Source organism: Nycticebus coucang, chromosome 21, assembly GCF_027406575.1.
Source record: "Nycticebus coucang isolate mNycCou1 chromosome 21, mNycCou1.pri, whole genome shotgun sequence".
Lineage (NCBI taxonomy): Eukaryota > Metazoa > Chordata > Mammalia > Primates > Lorisidae > Nycticebus > Nycticebus coucang.
Window position 1 is genome coordinate 14,727,867 of NC_069800.1, and position 21,579 is coordinate 14,749,445.

Below are 21,579 nucleotides of genomic sequence, written 5' to 3' on the forward strand. Positions count from 1 at the left end.
TTTGTATTACTTTTATCTTCTACTACATCTGATTTGGCTACTAACCTTTGTTCCCCCCCACACACACCCCACTTCATTACTCTGCCATCTTCATCACCCCACTTTATCTTCTGGGGTGCTCTCCTTGGCACTGACATCAACTCCCTCTATTGAGTGATCAGCACGCACATCAGGCTATATCCAGATGATCTCTGTTGCTCAACTTCCCACAGCAATCCCGGGAGGGAGGCCACCTTCACTTCACAGAGGGAAGAGGAGAGCAAGGCTCCTGGGGACGAGGAACGCTTATGCCTGAGGTCACAGACACCTGGCTGCAGAGCCACACTGTGTGTTTCATCTGCTTGACATTTCTTGAAAATTCATAAGAGGAAGTAAAACAGTTGAGAGGGGAGTCCTTGGTTCGGGGGCCAGGGGTCATGGTCCAGCCAGCCCATCACCACTCTCTTAGCCCCTGCAGGAACAATTCCCTGATCCTGCCAGAGCTCCACTCCCTCCACCCAGAGCTTCAAACTGGAGGACTCCTTGCCCTAGGGATGAAAATCTCCATCTGCTCCCAGAACAAAAGTGTCACCTCTGGTGACACAGGTATAACTTCTGGAATTATGTTGGTTTTCATAAAAAAACAGAAAGTATCTTGATGAAGAAATATTAACGCATATATTTGAAAAACAGATCTCTGCTCTGTGAAACCTCAGAGCTAAGGAGAGGGTTAGCTAACAGACCATGGTACAAGAAAGAAAAAACAGAGACGGTAGCAGCCGGGGGGACCTTCCCTATGACTCCCCAGGTTGGATCTTAGTCTTTAATCTCTTGTCAACCCTCTCTGGAAGGAGAGACCTGACAGGGGGTCCTTACCAGGAAACCAGATTTTTTCTTGCACTATCAACCTGGCTCTGATGTCATCACCAACGGTCTTACTCCGTCCTACCAGGACAGCAGTGGAAGCGTTGGTGCTGAGAACAAGGCAGGGCAGGCACAGACACCAACTGCTTTTACAACAAAGGTGACTGCACTCCTAATGCTGTGGTCATTTTTCAAGCTATTTCAGCCCTCACTAAGTTTTCAAAAGGAGTCTCGACCACTTGTCCAGCTATTTTTGTGGTTATATGACCACTTTAAACATTATCAGTGGTCACCTGTGGACAGCTGCACCAAGACTCCACCAGAAGTATGTCCAAGTGTATGGTGCTCTTTAGAAAAGATTAGAGAGAAAAAGATCCGGCCAAGCAGGACTTCCTGGGTCTGGATCCTGCCTCTGCCTCGTCCTAGCAATGACCTTGGCATGGTACTTTACCTCTCTATGTCCCAGTTTTCTCAACTGTCATAAAAATGGTATAAATGGTCAGATAAGAACATATGTGAAGGGTTATTGCTGTTTTCATCATCATTAGTTAGAAAACACCAGAGAGGACAACTGGAGAACGTCCACAGTCTGCAGGAGCAGAATGAGAGGGTTTCTACTACGGAAGCTGGAATCACCGCACCTGCTTCCCGTAGGCTACCACGGGTATAAACTCTATGATCCATCCACTGTTACTAATCTTAGAACACTGCTTGGGTTTTTTTGTTTGTTTGTTTGTTTTGTTTATTTTTTCTAATGCCAATAGGCAAGCACACACACACACACACAAAAAAAAAACACAACAATTTTTTTTTGAGACAGGCTCTTGCTACATTGTCCAGGCTGGAATGCAGTGGCTATTCACAGGCACGATCATAGCTCACTACAGCCTTGAACCCCTGGCCTCAAGTGATCCTCCTGCCTTGGTGCCCCGAGTAGCTGAGACTCCAGCCATGCCATTATGTCTAAAACTTGTTTTCTCCACTTTCTCAAAAACTCCTGCAACCTCCTTTCTGTTTCTGGGATGGGCACAAGGTCCTTCACCTCCATCTTCCCATCTTTCTCACCAACAGTGACAAGAGTTGATCTACTCACAGTCTAGAATGGGACCTGGCCACCTTCCCTCCTGTCCACTCATCACCAACAGTGACAAGAGTTGATCCACTCACTGTCTAGAATGGGACCTGGCCACCTTCCCTCCTGTCCACTGATCACAAACAGTGGCAAGAGTTGATCCACTCACTGTCCTACAAGGGGACCTGGCCACCTTCCCTCCTGTCCACTGATCACCAACAGTGACAAGAGTTGATCCACTCACAGTCTAGAAGGGGACCTGGCCACCTTCCCTCCTGTCCACCTCCATTCTTCTCCAGCACTCTGAACCCTGTGCCTGCCCCACACACCGGGGTTCAGCTCTGCACCCTCCAGGGACTCTTCCCTTTCCTCCTCCCTTCCCAGGAATCCAATGCCAGGGTCACCACGGGACCCATATTGTCCAGTTCCGGTGTAAATTTCTTATGACAAGCTGTGGCATCTTCTCAACCAGGTAATATGCTTCCTTGGGGACACAGAGGGAGTGGTGCACCAGTTTTATAGCGAGCAACCCCACAGCAACAGCCACTATGGGCCAGGCCCTTACTAAGGGACCCGCAGACACTCACAGACTGAGGAGCATGATGGCTAAGTCTGAAGCCATGGTCCCATGTGGTGGCTCCGTAGCCCCTCTACTTAGCCTTCTGACTCTCCTGAAAGGAACGCTGGCAAAGTCGCTTCAACGCTAAGCCTTGTTTTTCTCTTCTTCAAAAGGAGTCGGGACAAGACTAGCTATGAGGATGTAATGTGGTGACAAAACCATGCCCTAAGCCTCGAGCCTCACAGGTGCACAGTGAGCCCTCAGCAAGGGTTTGCTCTCCACACGAGCCCTCAGAACCCTGGCTAAACCTAGAATATTCTGCCTTGCAGGAACAACTCATTTGCCCACTTAGCTTCTCTGTAAGAATCCTTGATGATATGGGTTTAAAAAAAAAAGATTCAAGGACAGAATAGCCAAAAAAATCCATATTCAAACATTTTGACAAAAATAAAAAGGTTGCATCAATATTTGTTAACATTTTAAATAATGGAAAAATAATTCAATACCCTAATCATTTTAAATCAATCAAGATAGTAATCACACAAAATCAGCTGAGCACCATGGGCTTTTATTTACTTGACGGACACAAAAGTATTCTGCTACAGATATCAAAATCAGGAGTAAGGGTCAGAGAGACAAGGTTCCAGGCCAAATCATGAGCCCCAGCAGCCCATTAACAAAGTTATTCTTAATCAGGCCTCAATACTAGTTCTGAGAAAAAAAAGAAAAACAAAATACAAATCTTGGCGTTCTGAAGAGGCTCTCGCTTAAGATATTCCCCAGAATGGATAAAGAGAAACTTGTTCAGCTAAACGCATTCGATGGGGTAATTGACAATTTAGGACCTCGCATCATCCCAGGAGCTAATGTTAACGTATGACATCAGCCTCAGAGAGTCTCAAAAGGCATATGACAGAGTTTACCCCACAGCAACAGAACTCCCCAGCTATGGACAACGATTTACGAAGTAAAATGTTGAAACATAAGTTCCGAGTGAGACAATGGGTGCAGCCTGGCCAAGTCTGACGCGGGAAAACTGCACCTGTCTGTGAGTACCTGGCACGGAGGAGCCGCACAGGCTGCTGACGGGGGAGATCACGCGCGGTCAGAGTTCATCAGTACAACGAGCAATGGGGAAAGAACAATGCTTGGAGTGAAAAGCAAAGTCCCTTTATATTTTTCATTCAGAATGTGGCTTGGAGGGAGCAAAGGTATGCTTGTTAATAAAATCAGCTGTAGAATATTTTATTTCAACTTGTTTAGAGGAAATAAAAGTTTTAAGATTTTGAAACTGTGCCAGATGAAGATGGAGGTGAATCCAAACATTAAGAAAATCAATAGCCTCTCATGGACACCTCAGTTGGGGAATGGGTATCTCTAAACTCAGGAGGTGGCAAAGCTAAGGGAACAATCTCACTCATCATCCCTGCTCCGTCAGGTAGCTGGGCTTCCAGGAACTCTTCCTGGCAGCCGGTGACGTGCAAATCCCAAGATTACTTCATCACCCGTCATCCCGACTGCCCTAGAGGACAGTCTAAAGGCCAGCTCTCCCTGACTCGGGGAGGTGGGACCATTTCCACCGCGACGTCACTCATGGAAAGCCGGTGTGGGAGGTGTCACTCAGCAGCAGCAGCAGGCCACCTTCGCGTTAGTCCTGGCACAGCTGTCTTATTCCTATCTGACGGTATTTTCCATATCCAGAGAGGATTTGCATTTCATTAACTTGGCTTAAAAATGTGCCATTAAAAAAGTAATTCTGTTGCCACCTCAAATGCCATAAATATCTTTCTTCAAACCTGTGGGTGTGTGCACATATTTTAAGAAACCAGTGAAGAAAGAAAAACAACACAGAGAATCCAGTTTAGCGAGAGTGCTAAAGAACGTTCTGGTTAAACCAGCATTTTGCCATGAACACTGCCTCAACATGGGTAGGAAAGCCTACAGTCGGCACCAACAAGACTTCTTTTTATTCAAATAATGTGAAACAAAGCACCCTCTCCTTTCCAAGATCTCTTGTGCCCTCTAGAGGTCTTCTTCAAGAAAACCAAATCCATCATTTCTAAACCGTGCAACACTTCATTGTAGAACTTTAAAACGGGTTTTAGAAAAACGTTAGAAAATCCTTAGAAATACGTTGCAATTTTAAAAATTATGAAGGATTTTAAGCCCCAATGTCCCAAGGCCAATAACAAGTCCTACCATTTATATACCAGGTTCTGATCCAAAAGTCTTCTTGGCACAGCACAGTCCTAGTGGGACTGTCAACAGAACTCCATTTGCTGAGTCACTTACCAGGGCTCAGGAAGATCACTGGTAAAGCCCGTAATTGCTCTGCCCCACCTTTTTGAGTTCTTTATGATATTCATAACTTGAACATCAGAATGCCCATTCATCTGAAATTACCCGAATTTCAGAATCGAATTGAAATGGATTTCTAAAAAGCCTGAGACGATGCTTCATAAATAGTCACTTTAAGAGGCAAAAAGTTAATATTTAAAAACTTCCAATTAAAAACATTTTTAAAACCTGCCAGTCTTAAGTTTTAAATAACTGATTTTTCTTTCTTCTACTTGAAAGAGGAATAATTTGGTTAGCCATTGTTATCAGCAAAAGAGCAGCTTTCCCTTAAGAGAAATTTTAGCTACTGTACAACACTGTTTGGAAGCACATGATCCTTTCTTGGCTGGGAATTTCCCCATCCCCGTCAGGAGTTGAAAAAGATAGTTTCCCCAGAAAGACCATGCCAATAGTTTCTGAATCTGAGAACATCTCAAACCTGCCACCAATGATTCATTATACCCACCGTAGATTTTAAAGGCGTATCTGGAAGTGGCTATGCTTTATTTCAGGTATTATGGAAAATACAGAAGAGTAACTTCATTAATTAGTGTCTAAGTAGAGGGGCAGATTACAGCATAATTTTCCACATGGGTGAATCAAAGAAACAGGACAGGGGATTACAGTGCTAATTCGCTGGTTCTGAATATGTTGCTCGCCAAATGGCTGAAAGATAATTACATCCCCAAACCCTTTTCTAGTTTAGTCTTAGAACTATGTTCTTCACCATTAATTATCAGTGTAAAGTAACTACTGATGAAACAGATGTCAAAAAAAATATGTGGGGAAAATACGAAAAATTAGGATGCCTAAAATTCACAGGGCCATGCCCGCTCGACATTATGAGCCGTCTTTTGTTCTTCCAGCGTTGTTAAGGAGGGACACAGTCCACATAACTGTGTTCCCCAGAGACAGGAACTTCTGAATCTGCAAGTACCAAAGCTCTAACATGAACACTTCGTATAGAGGGCTTTCTAAAATGTATCAAGCTTTCCCATCTTTTGCAAGCAAAGGCACTGACTGCCATAGTGTCACGATTTCTACATGAATTCACTGCTATCCAATTGTCTTTTTATAAACGTCCCCTCCTCATTACAAATCACCAATGTCATCTTTGTGTAACCACGACTATGCCTCTCTTGCGAGTTGCTTTCAGATTTTCTGTGGATGTGCCATCAGAGGCGGTAAGAGCAAGACCTCAGGTGAAGGTTTACTACAAGCTTTGTGGGACTCGTCCCCGTGCAGGGTATAGTTCACAGCACAAAAGTTTTCGAGAGAAAAAAAGAAGAAAGGAGGGGAAGGAAAGGAAGGAAGAAGGGAGGCCAGTAAAAACCATCTGTGACCACACACTCACGGGGCTGAGCACACAGCAGTGCAAAAATAAACAGAGGCAGAGACTGGAATTGTTAGGTGGGCTGCTGCTGTGCAGGCCATTTTCAGTATTAAATTTATATAGATTGAACGCGGTGGTAGCTCCTGGGTCTTCTGTGTGTTCTACGTTAATCCGTACCGGCTGAATGAGTAAGCAACCATGTCTAAGGGACCTGCCATTGGTATTGATCTTGGCACCACCTACTCTTGTGTGGGTGTTTTCCAGCATGGAAAAGTAGAGATAATTGCTAACAATCAGGGAAACCGAACCACTCCAAGTTATGTTGCCTTTACTGACACTGAACGATTGATTGGTGATGCTGCGAAAAATCAAGTTGCAATGAACCCCACGAACACAGTTTTTGATGCCAAGTGTCTGATTGGACGCAGGTTTGATGATGCTGTTGTCCAGTCTGATATGAAACATTGGCCTTTCGTGGTGGTGAATGATGCAGGCAGGCCCAAGGTCCAAGTAGAATACAAAGGAGAGACAAAAAGTTTCTATCCAGAGGTGGTGTCATCCATGGTTCTGACAAAGATGAAGGAAATTGCAGAAGCCTATATTGGAAAGACTGTTACCAATGTTGTGGTCACAGTACCAGCTTACTTCAGTGATTCTCAGCGTCAGGCTACCAAAGAGGCTGGAACTATTGCTGGTCTCAATGTTCTTAGGATTACAAACGAGCCAACTGCTGCTGCTATTGCTTATGGCTTAGACAAAAAGGTATGTGCCATTTCTGGTGCAGGTCTAGGTTACTTAACGTTTAATTGGTTATCAAAAATTTATATATGTGATTTTCTTTTTCTTAATGAAAGGTTGGAGCTGAAATAAATGTGCTAATTTTTGACCTTGGAAGTGGCAATTTTGATGTGTCAATCCTCACTATTGAGGATGGAATCTTTGAGGTCAAATCTACAGCTGGAGATACTCACTTGGGTGGCGAAGACTTTGACAACTGAATGGTCAACCATTTTATTGCTGAGTTTAAGCACAAACATAAGAAGGACATCAGTGAGAATAAAAGAGCTGTCCGTCACCTCCGTACTGCTTGCAAATGTGCTAAGGGTACTGTATCTTCCAGCACCCAGGCCAGTATTGAGATTGATTCCCTTTATGAAGGAATCGACTTCTATACCTCCATGACCCGTGCCCAATTTGAAGAATTGAATGCTGATCTGTTCCGTGGCACCCTGGAGCCTAGAGAGAAAGTCCTTCGAGATGCCAAACTTGACAAGTCACAGATTCATGCATTGTCCTGGTTGGTGGTTCTACCCATATCCCCAAGATTCAAAAGCTTCTCCAAGACTTCTTCAATGGAAAAGAACTGAATAAGAGCATCAACCCCAATGAGGCTGTTGCTTACAGCCTGTAAGCGGCCATCCTATCTGGTGACAAATCTGAGAATGTTCAAGATTTGCTACTATTGGATGTCACTCCTCTTTCTCTGGGTATTGAGACTGCTGGTAGAGCTATGACTATGCTCATTAAGCGCAATACTACTATTCCTACCAAGCAGACACAGACCTTCACTCCCTACTCTGACAACCAGCCGGGTGTGCTCATCCAGGTTTATGAAGGTGAATGTGCCATGACCAAGGATAACAACTTGCTTGGCAAGTTTGAACTTACAGGCATACCTCCTGCTCCCCGTGCTGTTCCTCAGATTGAGGTCACTTTTGATATTGATGCCAATGGCATTCTCAATGTCTCTGCTGTGGATAAGAGTACAGGAAAAGAAAATAAGATTACCATCACTAACGACAAGGGACGTTTGAGCAAGGAAGACATTGAACATACAGTCCAAGAAGCTGAGAAGTACAAGGCTGAAGATGAGAAGATGAGGGACAAGGTTTCATCAAAGAATTCACTTGAGTCCTATGCAGTCAACATGAAAGCAACTGTTGAAGATGAGAAACTTCAAGGCAAGATCAATGATGAGGACAAACAGAAGATTCTTGACAAGTGTAATGAAATTATCAACTGGCTTCATAAGAACCAGACTGCAGAGAAGGAAGAATCTGAACATCAGCAGAAGGAGCTGGAGAAAGTCTGCAACCCCATCATTACCAAGTTGTACCAGAGTGCAGGAGGAATGCCGGGAGGCTTCCCTGGTGGTGGTGTCCTCCTTCTGGTGGTGCTTCCTCTGGCCCCACCATTGAAGAGGTTGATTAAGCCAGTCCAAGTGTAGATGCAGCATTGTTCCACACAGTAAAATATTGAAGGATCCAAATTTGTAGAAAATTACGTGGCAGAGTTAAAGTTGGGCTGCTATAGTGAATTACTGGGCATTTTCAATACTTGAATATGGAACATGCGCACAGGGGAAGGAAATAACATTGCACTTTAAAAGTACTGTATTGTAAGTGGAAAATGCAATGTCTTAAATAAAGCTGTATTTAAAATTGGCACCATACAGTTGTCTGGAAAAAAAATAAATTTATATAGACATTTTCTATGTAATAACAAATAATAATGTCTTGCTGAATATGTTGAAAGTATTTATTTAAGCTATATATTCCTCAAGAAAATGACAATTCTCCAAATTGGGAATACTGCCTACACATTAAGAAAATACTAGCTCAGCGCCCGCAGCTCAATGGTTAGGGTGCTGGTCACGTGCACCAGGGCTGATGGGTTTGAACTCAGCCAGTTGTTTAGCCTGCTAAACAACAATGAGAACAACAACAACAACAATAAAATTAGCCAGGCGCTGTGGTGGGTGCCTGTAGTCCCAGCTACTTGGGAGGCTGAGGCAAGAGAATCGCTTAAGCCCAAGAGTTTGAGGTTGCTGTGAGCTATGACGCCATGGTACTCTACCAAGGGTGACATAGTAAGACTCTGTCTCAAGAAAAAAATACTTTTGGAAATGTGCCTTCCTCAGTAACTCATACCTCTCCTCCAAACCTCCCTCAAAGAATTGCCTATTCTGCAGACACATGTTTATTTAATCACCCAACAGGATAATTTCTTAACTGGAAATTAAATCCAAGTAAAATGTAAATAAGTAAATAAATAAAATCCAAGTATTATGTTCATTTAAAATGGAAACTGTAAAATGGCACGCTAATCCACACATATTTAGATAAAATACAATTTAGAACAACAAAATACTGTTTGAGACTAACAGACTGAAAACAGTTTCAGTAATGGAAAATACCCAGCATTGATATGGGTGTAAAGAGATAGAACTCTACTGGTTGAAATATAAATTGACATATTTCAGTTGAATAATTTGGTAGCATTTATCTTAAAATATTAGTATTGGATCTTGGATGAAGATGGAGGCCGAGTAACAGCTTCCCTGCAACTGGGCATGGTGAGTCTGGGGAGGTAAGACTCTAGGCATCTCTGGCTGGTGGGATCTGCCTATAATCAATCCCTCTGAGGATACAGGGAGTCAGCACGGGACTTCTGGACCTCAACAGGAGTACAAAAACAGTGGAAAACTGGGAAGTGGTTGCGTGTGTTCAATCGCCCTAATCCCACTGGCAGATGTAAGTACAAGCAGCAGTGAGACTGCAAACCGGAAAGGCCTTATCTGTGAACTGTTTTGGTTTTTGGACTTGGAACTCAGTTGAACTGCCTTGGGTAGAGCTTGAGCAGGAGTGCGAAGCAACCCACTCGTCTGGCCAGGGAGTCTGGTAGCCGCGTGCCCTCCGGACCCCACCCTGGCTCTACTCAGAGCGCTTCTCCTGACCAGAGACTGCTGGAACCTTGGGCTCTCTGTGCCAAAGTCACTGGGTGCCAGGCACTCCCAGAACCATGCACACCACCTCCTGCCCTGTTGCTGGATCTGGAAGTGTCACACTCCGGAGCTGCTTCCACAACCAGAACTCCTTGGTTGGGGCAGCTGCAGAGGAACTACACAGGGTCACTTGCTACAAAGATCCAGCAACAACAGAGTGATCCCACTGGGGTCTAATCTTGGAGAGAAACCTCCCCAACTCTGAGGATGGCCAGAGGCAACGGTGAAAAACAATCATGAGGCGAAATCAACAGAAAAACTCTGGCAATATGAATAATCAGAGTAGATCAACTCCCCCAAGGATCAATGGGACAGACACAGCACAAGATCCCATGCACAAACAAATACCTGAGATGTCAGAAATCGAATTCAGAATCTGGATAGCAAATAAGATCGAATTAGAATTCCAAGCAGTAACCCAAAAGATATCTCAAGAAATCAACGAATTCAAAGACCAAATGACCAAAGATTTTGACACATTGAGACAAGAACTTGAAGCCCTCAAAGATCTGAGAAACACAGTAGAATCCCTCAGTAACAGAATGGAGCAAGCAGAAGAAAGGATTTCTGACCTTGAAGACAAAGCTTTCGAATGCTTCCAAACTCTCAGAGGAAGAGAAATGGAGGGCAAAAACAGATCACTTTCTCAGAGAGCTCTGGGATAATTAGAAGAAAACTAATATTTATCTTATAGGGATACCCTAAAGTGACAAAGTGGCTTCACAAGGCACAGAGCCTCTTCTCCATGAGATGATGAAGGAGAACTTTCCAGACATGCCAAGAGATTCTGAAATTCAGATAGCAGACAGTTTCAGAACTCCAGCACGACTCAACCCAAATAACACATCCTCCAGACACATCATAATCAATTTCACTAAAGTTAATATGAAGGACAAAATTCTGAAAGCAGCCAGACGAAGAAAACCATCATCTACAAGGGCAAGAATATTAGAATAACTGCAGCTCTGTCTGCTGAAACCTTTCAAGCTAGAAAAGGATGGTTATTGACTTTTAATCTCCTAAAACAAAATAACTTTCAACCCAGGATCCTGTACCCACTAAACTGAGTTTCATTTATGATGGAGAAATTAAATACTTCAATGGCATTCACATGTTGAAGAAAATTGCCCTAACTAAACCAGCTCTCCAGGATATTCTCAGACCTATCCTCCATAAAGACCAGCGTAATCCTCCACCACAAAAGTAAAACCACCCAGAAAATTTTGATCAAATTTCAACTTCCACAGTTGCAAAAGCATTAAAAATGTCTGCCGGACTCTCACAATATTGATACAGAAAAAGCTTTTGATAATAACTAGCATCCCTTCATGATCAGAACACTTAAGAAAATTGGTATAGAAGGGACATTTCTTAAACTAATAGAGGCCATCTACAGCAAACCCACAGCCAATATCGTATTGAATGGAGTTAAATTGAAATCATTTCCACTTAGATCAGGAACCAGGTAAGGTTGCCCATTGTCTCCATTCCTATTTAACATTGTAATGGAAGTTTTAGCCATTGCAATTAGGGAATAAAAGGCAATCAAGGGTATCCACATAGGGTCAGAAGAGATCAAACTTTCACTCTTCACAGATGATATGATCGTATGTCTGGAAAACACTAGGGATTCTACTACAAAACTTTTAAAGTGATCAAGGAATACAGTAATGTCTCAGGCTACAAAATCAACATCCATAAATCTGTAGCCTTTATATATACCAATAATAACCAAGCCGAAAAAACAGTCAAGGTCTCTATTCCTTTCACAGTAGTGCCAAAGAAGATGAAATATTTGGGAGTATGCCTAACACAGGATGTGAAAGATCTCTACAAAGAGAACTATGAAACTCTAAGAAAAGAAATAGCTGAAGATGTTAACAAATGGAAAAACATACCATGTTCGTGGCTGGGAAGAGTCAACATTGTTAAAATGTCTATACTACCCAAAGCCATATATAATTTTTTTTTTTAGCCATATATAATTTTAATGCAATTCCTATTAAAGCTCCATTGTCATATTTTAAAGATCTTAAAAAAAATAATACTGCCTTTTATATGGAATCAGAAAAAACCTCGAATAGCCAAAACATTACTCAGCAATAAAAACACAGCAGGAGGAATCATGCTACCAGACCTGAGACTGTACTATAAATAGATAGTGATCAAAACAGCATGGTATTGGCACAAAAACAGAGAAGTAGATGTCTGGAACAGAATAGAGAACCAAGAGATGAATCCAGCTACTTACCATTATTTGATCTTTGACAAGCCAATTAAAAACATTCAGTGGGGAAAAGATTCCCTATTTAACAAATGGTGCTAGGCGAACTGGCTCGCAACCTGTAGAAGATTGAAACTGGACCCACACCTTTCACCATTAACTAAGATAGATTCTCACTGGATAGAAGATTTAAACTTAAGACATGAAACTATAAAAATACTTGAAGAAAGTGCAGGGAAAACTCTTGAAGGAATCGGCCTGGGTGAATATTTTATGAGAAGGACTCCCCAGGCAATTGAAGCAGTATCAAAAATCCACTACTGGGACCTGATCAAACTAAAAAGCTTCTGCACAGCCAAGAACATAGTAAGTAAAGCAAGCAGACAGCCCTAAGAATGGGAGAAAATATTAGCAGGTTATACCTCCGATAAAGGTCTAATAACCAGAATCCACAGAGAACTCAACTGTATTAGCAAGAAAAGAATACATGATCCCATCTCAGGGTGGGCAAGGGACTTGAAGAGAAACTTCTCTAAAGAAGACAGACGCACGATCTACAAACACATGAAAAAAAGCTCATCATCCTTAATCATCAGAGAAATGCAAATCAAAACTACTTTGAGATATCACCTAACCCCAGTAAGAGTAGCCCATATAATAAAATCCAAAAACCAGAGATGTTGGCGTGGATGTGGAGAAAAGGGCACACTTCTACACTGCTGGTGGGAATGCACACTAATACGTTCCTTCTGGAAGGATGTTTGCAGAATACTTAGAGACCTAAGAATAGACCTGCCATTCGATCCTATAGTTCCTTTACGAGGTTTATACCCAGAAGACGAAAAACCACAATATAACAAAGACATCTGTACCAGAATGTTTATTGCAGCCCAATTCATAATTGTTAAGTCATGGAAGAAGCCCAAGTGCCCATCGACCCATGAATGGACTAGCAAATTGTGGTACATGTACACCATGGAATATTATGCAGCCTTAAAGAAAGATGGAGACTTTACCTCTTTCATGTTTACATGGATGGAGCTGGAACATAGTCTTCTTAGCAAAGTATCTCAGGAATGGAAGAAAAAGTATCCAATGTACTCAGCTCTACTATGAAGCTAAATTATAGCTTTCACATGAAGGCTATAACCCAACTATAGCACAAGACTATGAGGAAAGGGCCAAGGAAGGGGAAGGGAGGGGGGAGGGTAGGGTGGACGGAGAGTAATGGTTGGGGCCACATCTACGGTGCATCTTAGAATGGGTACAGGTGAAACTTAACTAAAGGCAGAATACAAATGTCTACATACAATAACTAAGAAAATGCCATGAAGGCTACTTTGAACAGTTTGATGAGAATATTTCAGATTGTATATGAAACCAGCACATTGCACCCCTTGTTTGCACTAATGTACACAGCTATGAGTTAACAATAAAAAAATAAAATAAAATAAAATATTAGTATTTATGCAAATATCTGGTTATTTCTTACCCAAAATTCTTTCAGGTTCTATACTATAGAAAACAAAATAGCACGAGTACTTGGTGATGTATATACAAGGTTTTTTACCACAATACTGTTAAAGAAAATGTTGAAATGTTGAAATGTTAAATTACCATAATAAAGAATAACTAGTGAACTATATTAGAGCCACGTCATGGCCAGGCCATTATATGCCAGGCAGCCACCAAGAGGATGAGCTTCTATGTTAAACTAAAACATACAACTCCCCGCACATACATATGATTACATGTTCAGAATATTTGATCACAGAAAGAGCAATTGTTAGACTACTTACAATATCCTAAATAATTTGTGAAGATTTCTCATAACGTAATGTTAAAACTACCTACTTGTAAGTAGAGTGTATTCCTGAAGGGCAAGAGGGCCTATTTGCCTCTGTTGACGCTAACGAGAGAAACTTCATTAAGTCGGGAATATAGATTTGAATGGTGTGAGAGAATCAATTAAAAATGTTATGTCACTCACAAAACTTCTTTTTTGTAGAGACAGAGTCTCACTGTACCACCCTCGGGTAGAGTGCCGTGGCGTCACACGGCTCACAGCAACCTCTAACTCTTGGGCTTACGCGATTCTCTTGCCTCAGCCTCCTGAGCAGCTGGGACTACAGGCGCCCACCACAATGCCCGGCTATTTTTTGTTGTGGTTTGGCTGGGGCTGGGTTTGAACCCGCCACCCTCGGCATATGGGGCCGGCGCCCTACTCACTGAGCCACAGGCGCTGCCACTCACAAAACTTCTTGTCTTCAGAATGCCTTTGGCTTTCACTAGTATTTGTATCATAATCAAACGGGTTTTATAAGGAGAGGATTGTAATGTCTTTAGGTAATAATAAAAAGTAATGAAAGGTAGTTTTCTAGGAGGAATTTTAGTTTTCCTAATTGGATGGGTAATTTGTATCTGTATTGACTCTACTTTTGGGTGAACTTTCAGACACGTGCTGTCAGGCTCACTAATGCAAATCAAATGCTCTATGTGGAGAGTAAACATGGAATTGCATTACACGGTTTGCATAACATTCCACCGCTGCAGGTACGTTTCTGACCTCCTCCTCTCTGCTTTCTATTCCCTCGCCTCACTTCCTTACCTCTCATTTACTCAGTTCACTGCCATTTGATCTCCCCTGTCCAACTTTGCCTTTCAAAGAGAGACATGATCAGAACCCAAACCAAGTGGCCAGAGATGGGGGAGTGGTGACTGAGTGACCAAGGTTGGCACAGAGGATCCAAAGGGATGAATTTGAGAGAAAACTGAGATGTAGACTTGGGGAAGTCAGAGTTCAGAGCCATGAAAACAAGACAAAAATAGAAGCAAATCAGACCAGGGGGTGGGGGAGAAGCCAGGGCCCAGGCAGGCAGACTCTCCCTCTCACCCAGAATTCATTCTTTAATAGATATGGAAGGATTCCTGCTATTTCTTCTGAGTTGGGTAAGTTGTGTTTTTCAAGAAATTGGCCTATTTTATCTAAATCATTGGCTTTACTGACATAGTCCATAACATTCTGTTACCATCTTTTCAGCATCTGTAGCATCTGTTTTATTCCTGATACTAGTAATTTGTCTTCTTTTTTCTTGGTCAATTTGGCTGGAAGTATCAATTTTATCAGTCTCATCTCTGCCTGTTTAAATTGTGAAATTTAATGGCCTCTTTCTTTTATGCTCGAATGGTCTGATTTCCCTGCATCTTCTGCCCACTTCAGGAGTCTTTGTTATCTATCACATTCCCTGTCTTCTCTTCTGATTTTCTTTCTTATTATGTCATTTTCATCTTTCAACATTCTGCCCTGGTCCTTTGCTTTTCCACTTTAAAATCTCCTCCTCAATAAGACAATCTCCTTCACTTTTACCTACAAACTGTCGATTCATAACCTGCATCTCCATCCGGCTTCACTCTTGATTTCTATTTGCAACTCTCTCTTGTTCATCTAAATCTGCTATTTCTACTTTTAGCTAATGATATCACCATTATTACCCCTAAAAACCTTGAGTCACCCAGTAACTCATTCTGATCCTTCAGTTTCTCCAGCTAACTGGTAACCAAGTGCCACTTTCCCTCTGACGCGTGTCTCTGCATCTGTAAACCTGCCCTGATCCTTTCCCCACCCGGGTCTCTGTGATCTGTCACTGCCACAATTCCCACCTGTATTAATTCTTGGCCCCACTAAACTATTCTGTGCTCCTGCCGTTTAAGCTACTGACCATATGAAGATCAGTCAGCGTTATTTTTTTTAATATACAGCCTGTAACCTTCTTTTCCTCTCAGGACTCCTTGCTGGCTCCAGGATCAAGCCTTTGAGTTCCAGCTTTGCCTTTGCTATCCAGTGGTCTGCTCTTCCTCCCCACACCTGGAACAGCAGACACACCTGTCTACCTGCCTGTGAATGGTCCTTCCAGAAGCTTTCCTGCCTCTTGCCCCTCTGACTGAATTCTGACTCATCCTTCCAGATGAGGTTTAGAGGTCACCTACTCTGGGAAGCCTTTTTTATTTTAAATTGCTTTTTCTTTGCGGCACAATAATATCCAGTACACAGACTTTGAGAGTTTGATGAGTTTGGACAACTGCACACCCTCCGTGCACAGGCAGAGCATCGCCGTCATCCTGGAACCTGTCTCGTCCGTGCTAGCCTCACTCTACCCCCACCACAGGCGACCGCTGATCTGAATCCTACCTCTACAGATTTGTTTCGGTAAATCATAAACGTGTAATCCACAGTACTGTACACATCTTTTGCTTTTATGTCTGCCTTCAGCATAAACCTCCTGAGATTAATTCATGATGTTTTTATATAAATAGTTCATTCCACTAAATTGCTGAGCAATATCCATCGCGTGATTTACCACAGTTCGGAAGTGTAAAAGCATTTACTCACTGAGGGACATTTAACGGCGTGTTGGGGGGACGGGGGAGGTTACAATGAGGTTGTCTTCATATGTCCCTGCTCCTCCCTCTTCTGAGCTACACACATTATAGTTTATTGCAGGTGGGTCTCTCTTGCTCACTTAACTCTAAGCCCCTCTGTAATTACAGGCAGTCTCTGAGTTACAAACATCCTACTTATATACAACTCTCACAAATGAAGGGTATTACAGGTAATAAGTAAATATACCTATTCCAACTTGCATACAAATTCAACTTGAGAACCAATCTACAAACCCTATTTTGTTCATATCCTGGGGCTGCCTGTATAATATTTAATATTTCTTAGGCACTTACACGTGACAGGAAGTGCTTGACTTTCATGAGCTCATGGCTCACCCCAACAACCCCCTCCCTAGACAATGAGCTTATCCCCACTTACGGAGAGGAAACAGAGCCCTGCAGAGGTTCTTTCTGTAAGTTAACTCATCTGGGGAGTAGTACAACCAAGATCAGAATCTAGCTCTATCAGACGCCAGCACTGAGGACTCTCACTGATGATGCCATAATACCACACTCCTGTTCTCACTTTTTAAAAATTTAAATTCAGTACTTTTCTCAAGAAAAGAACTAAAGAACTTTAACATTCATCAAATAAGCCAAGCAATCATCCTCCCGAAATGATTTCATAATGCACTGTTATTTCCAAACAGCCATTCTATTTCGCTCACAATGTTGTGAGCCGGAACTCTGGCAGGGCTCAGCTGGGCAGTGCTCACTCGGGTCTTCCCTGTGGCTGAGGTCAGGCATCGGCTGAACAGCAGATACACGGGCTAGACATCTACTGCGCTCATTCACACAGGCAGCAGTTGATGCTAGGTCAGCGGGCGCCAGCTGGGGCTGCCCACCCTGGTGTTGACATGAGGCCTGCGCAGCCTTCTTAAACACGGCTGACTTCCTCCAGAGCAAGTATCCCGAGAGAGCCAGGCAGGAGCTTCCCAGCCAGCCTCCCAAGGCCCAGAGCACTCTTTCTGCACACTCTGCTGGCTGAAGCAGTCACATCTGCCCAGCTTCACACAGAGGGGATGCGGACCCCATGGCTTAACGAGATGAATGGCAAGATCACAGCACAGAAGCCCCCAACGTGGGAAACGGCCTACTGGCTGTCTTTGGAAAACACAGCTGGCTCTTTAAGATGGCTGGACACGGGGCATGTCACGTGGGGCGCATCACAGTAAAGACCCTCCACTTGGGTGCTCGCTTTGGCAGCACATATACTAAAATTAGAACGACACAGAGAAGATTAGCATGGCCCCTGCGCAAGGATGACACGCAAATTCGTGAAGCGTTCCATATTTCAAAAAAAAAAAAAAAAACCCTCCACTTGGAAAACTCCTCCCTGGGGTCAACAGCATCTTCCTTTACTGAATGTCAGAAGATGGGTGGGTTTTACTGGGAAAATTGAACAGGCAGATTCATTTTTAAGTTTGTTTTATTGGAAAGTTATTCTGTTACAGAACCGAGGATGATGTATTTTCAGAAAGCCCCAAGCAGTAAATGTGTAACTTCACAGCCACATAGGACCAAATGAGTATCATCAGATAGTTCTGCAACTGTGTCATTAAGGGGAACTATAAACCTCTCCAAACAAAGTAACGCTGAACTGTAATCCATGCCATTCTCACTTAGCCCTGGTTGTTTAAGACTCTTTTTACGGTGACGCTCTCAGTGAAGCTCAGGTTATACAAGGCACGATTTCCACCCTACCTGGCTTTGCGAATGTACAGCTGGGGGTAGTGTCTGTGCCGGTGACACATGTACACAGTGAAGTCCTCCGAGTACGTCAGACTTGGAACGTTCCCCACTTGGTCAAAAACAGTTATGAGGGTTGAGCCTAAATCGCAGAGACAAAGAAACATGTCCTCATTTTGCCAAGGAATAACTTCGGGGTTTCAGAACAAATTATAGTTTCCATGCTCAATTGTGTTGTAATTGTTATAATCAGAACCGGACGTGGTGCATTTAGGACTTGGAGCGTATTCTTATTTCCCGTTCCCCCAAGCACCGATCTGTGCTCACGCCTGGGGACCTTACCAATGCTCATGTAGGACGGTACTGTGAGGAAGATGAAGTGCAGCTCCGGCACTGCCTTAAACACGCTTCTGGCAAGGAAAGACAGGGGAGCCAAGTGTTAGGAATGGAGCAACCGTATTAGCTGGCACTTGACGCAGATAAAGCTATCACTAAAAAAGTGGGGGGTGTTCATCTAGCCACATGGCTCCTTTGCACCCGGCCTGCAAAGGCAATTTTTTTTTCTTCTCTACTTTTCCTTGGATTCCAGAGGGCCCCTTTTCTATCTGCCTGATGGAGGGCAGAGAAAATAAAGGGTGCCATGTTCATATGGCACACCAGATTTCTGCTGATATTAACCTCTGACCTGGCATCTGGATAGCGTGGTGTGACATTACAAAGTGACTTGAAAGCTGAGGCCATCCCCACGCCAAATGTCTGTGCAGGCTGTCAAAGACGCATCCGGTCACTCAGTGGCTCTGCCGACCTCCTCTCCGTGTGCCCTGTCACTCAGGATGCTTCTCAGGATAAGATGGAGGAGAACTACTACACTCTTCCTACTCTCCCCCAATCCATTTTTTTCTTTCCTTTTTTTTAGAGACAGGGTCTTGCTATGTTGCCTGGCCTGGCCTCAAGTAATCCTCCTGCCTCAGCTTCTTGAGTAGCTAAGACCACAGGCGTGTACCACCATGCCTGGCCTCAAATCTGTTGCTTTAAATGACTCTACTAGTCATCTGCCTCAAGTGATAACAGTTAAAAACATTCGTGGAATGGAGAATAGAGTCAAAGAATTATTTTATTTCAGAAATATCATTGCTATTCAAAAAAAATACATTAATATAGCTAAACTGCAAGCAAATTAAATGGTGCAAAGAATTTCTCTTCTTTTAAAATATCTTTCAAAACTTTCTACGTGGTCTCTTTCATGTTCACCATCTGTAAAGCCCCATCCACTCACCGAATAATCTCTTTGCAGCAGCCGGTGGAATACTCATCCACAGCCACAAAGAGGTGCATGAACAACGTATTCAGAGGCTGAAGAAGAGAGAAGAGGGATTAAAGGCGGAGTCAGCGTTTGTGCAGGTTGGAGCAGCCTGGGAGGAGGGTTTCAGGGGATCCCCAGACACCGCTGCCTGCCACTGGGAGATGGTATTTTATATCTAAGGATGAGACAACCAGGCGGCCTGTGAGCTGTCTCACTGGCTCTGCTTTCAGCCTTCTGTCCTCCTAGCTCAGAATTATTCAAGGAAACAGGGATCATAAAGGAAGGAGGCAGAGCGCCTGCCCTTCCTCTTGCGCTCACAAGTGAGCTGTGGGCAGGGAAGAGCCTGCAGGGGAGTGAAATCCATTATTAACTCAGTAGTCTCATCCTCAGGGTGTCCATGCCAAGTGAAAGACAATCACCCTTTCCCCAGGGCTCTTGTGTCAGCAGCTGCTGCCCTATTCATGTGACAAGAGGGAAAGATTCTCTTATGAATTTGAAGGGTGGAAGGCAGATGCCACGTTATGAATCTGATGGCTTGTTTTGTTCAACATTCCCAGAGTCAGAATCAAATATTACTCTTGGGATCCAGAAATCCTGGGAGCTGAAAACTCAAAGCAGTGAGAGTCTAATATGAGTTTCAAGTCAAATCTTCCAAGTTTTTAAAGAGCTTTGTCCCATACTTTTGCAGACTCTTAAGTGGCTTAAATAACAAATAGTGGTTCTCTACATGTCCACTCTGAGCTGCTCAATTCAGTACCCCTCTGTGCAGAGGTGAGGTGGTTGACTGCACCCAAATCAAGACAGCAGGGGCCTGCCTGTGTTTCTTTTTATCTGAGTTATTTTCGAGACAGCTTTGGGTGACCAGCTGCACTTCCTTGTGCCTCGTCTCCACTCCCGTCTGATAGTGTGTGACTCAGAAGTGCTCAGAAGGAATTGTACTGTGCAAAAAAGGGCAAGAGAAGAGCACGAGTTTGATTCATGAGCTTGAAAACTCCCCAAAGGCAAACACAAACCTCATAAAGTCCTGATGACAGTGATGACGACACGATTTTAAGTACTTACTATGTATTAGCTCCTTTAATCCTACAATAGTCTTACTCGGCATCTGCCTTATATTCTGAATAGGACTAGCCTTAGGAACACCTGATTTATTACTTACTTGATTTGTCTCCCAAATTATCTCCTCTATTGGAAATATAATTCAAAATTTATTCTTTACCTTTATAAAAATCATTGCTTTGCTTGCAAATATCCCTAGGATAGGTGGTACACTAAACCTTAAGGCTCTTACTACAATTGTCCAATAGAAAAATAACTCAAGCCACACATGTATTTTAAAATTTTCTAGTGGGCACATTAATAAAGGGTGAAATTAATTTTTGATATATTTTATTTGACCTAATATAATCGAATTATTAGCATTTAACAAATAACCAGTATAAAATCTTTAATGAGATATTTTACATCTTTTATTTTCCTGCTATGTACTTGAAATCTGGTGTATATTTTATACTTATAGCGCATCTCAATTCACACTGACTACAGACCAAGTGCTCAATAGCTACTGATGGCTAATGGCTGCTATTGGAAATAGCTCAAAAAGAAACAATCTCAAGAGAACAAGAAATGAGTTTATGAATAAGAGTGTTAATTTAGGGGCAGTGCCTGTGGCTCAAAGACGCCGGCCCCATATGCCAGAGGTGGCAGGTTCAAACCCAGCCCTGGCCAAAAACTGCAAAAAAAAAAAAAAAAGAGTGTTAATTTATAATATTCAAAAGGCAAAATCATAACCCTAATGCAAATACAAATTGAACACGTGCCAGAGATTCACGCTACTCCAACTCATCAATTAATGAGATGACAAAATCAATTCCTTATACTTGAAAAGCCGGATACTTCTGGTGATTTAATAGGGGAATATAAGAATAATATTGTTGGGTTAGATACAAAATGGCTAGAGTCCTAGAGGGCCATAAACCATAACCTTTGAAGCAA

The 21,579-nt window shown here is 42.8% G+C and overlaps 1 protein-coding gene, 1 non-coding gene and 1 pseudogene across 3 annotated transcripts in view; 2 read left to right on the forward strand and 1 right to left on the reverse strand.

Annotated features, from left to right (window-relative positions):
* The window catches only part of CFAP61 (cilia and flagella associated protein 61), a 367,994-nt gene that overhangs the window by 323,577 nt on the left and 22,838 nt on the right, over positions 1-21,579 (reverse strand). Inside the window, exons 4-6 of the mRNA XM_053574251.1 lie at positions 19,558-19,634; positions 18,624-18,691; positions 18,297-18,423 (exon numbers count right to left, since the gene is read on the reverse strand). Of these exons, the coding sequence (XP_053430226.1) occupies positions 18,297-18,423; positions 18,624-18,691; positions 19,558-19,634 (272 nt within the window). The remainder of the gene's footprint in view (positions 1-18,296; positions 18,424-18,623; positions 18,692-19,557; positions 19,635-21,579) is intronic.
* Positions 6,340-8,355, forward strand: LOC128573811 (heat shock cognate 71 kDa protein-like; annotated as a pseudogene). The gene is made up of 2 exons (XR_008376553.1): positions 6,340-6,906; positions 6,999-8,355. The product of XR_008376553.1 is annotated as a heat shock cognate 71 kDa protein-like (transcript).
* Positions 17,783-17,889, forward strand: LOC128574288 (U6 spliceosomal RNA). Its single transcript, XR_008376665.1, has one exon. It is a non-coding gene; the product is annotated as a U6 spliceosomal RNA (small nuclear RNA).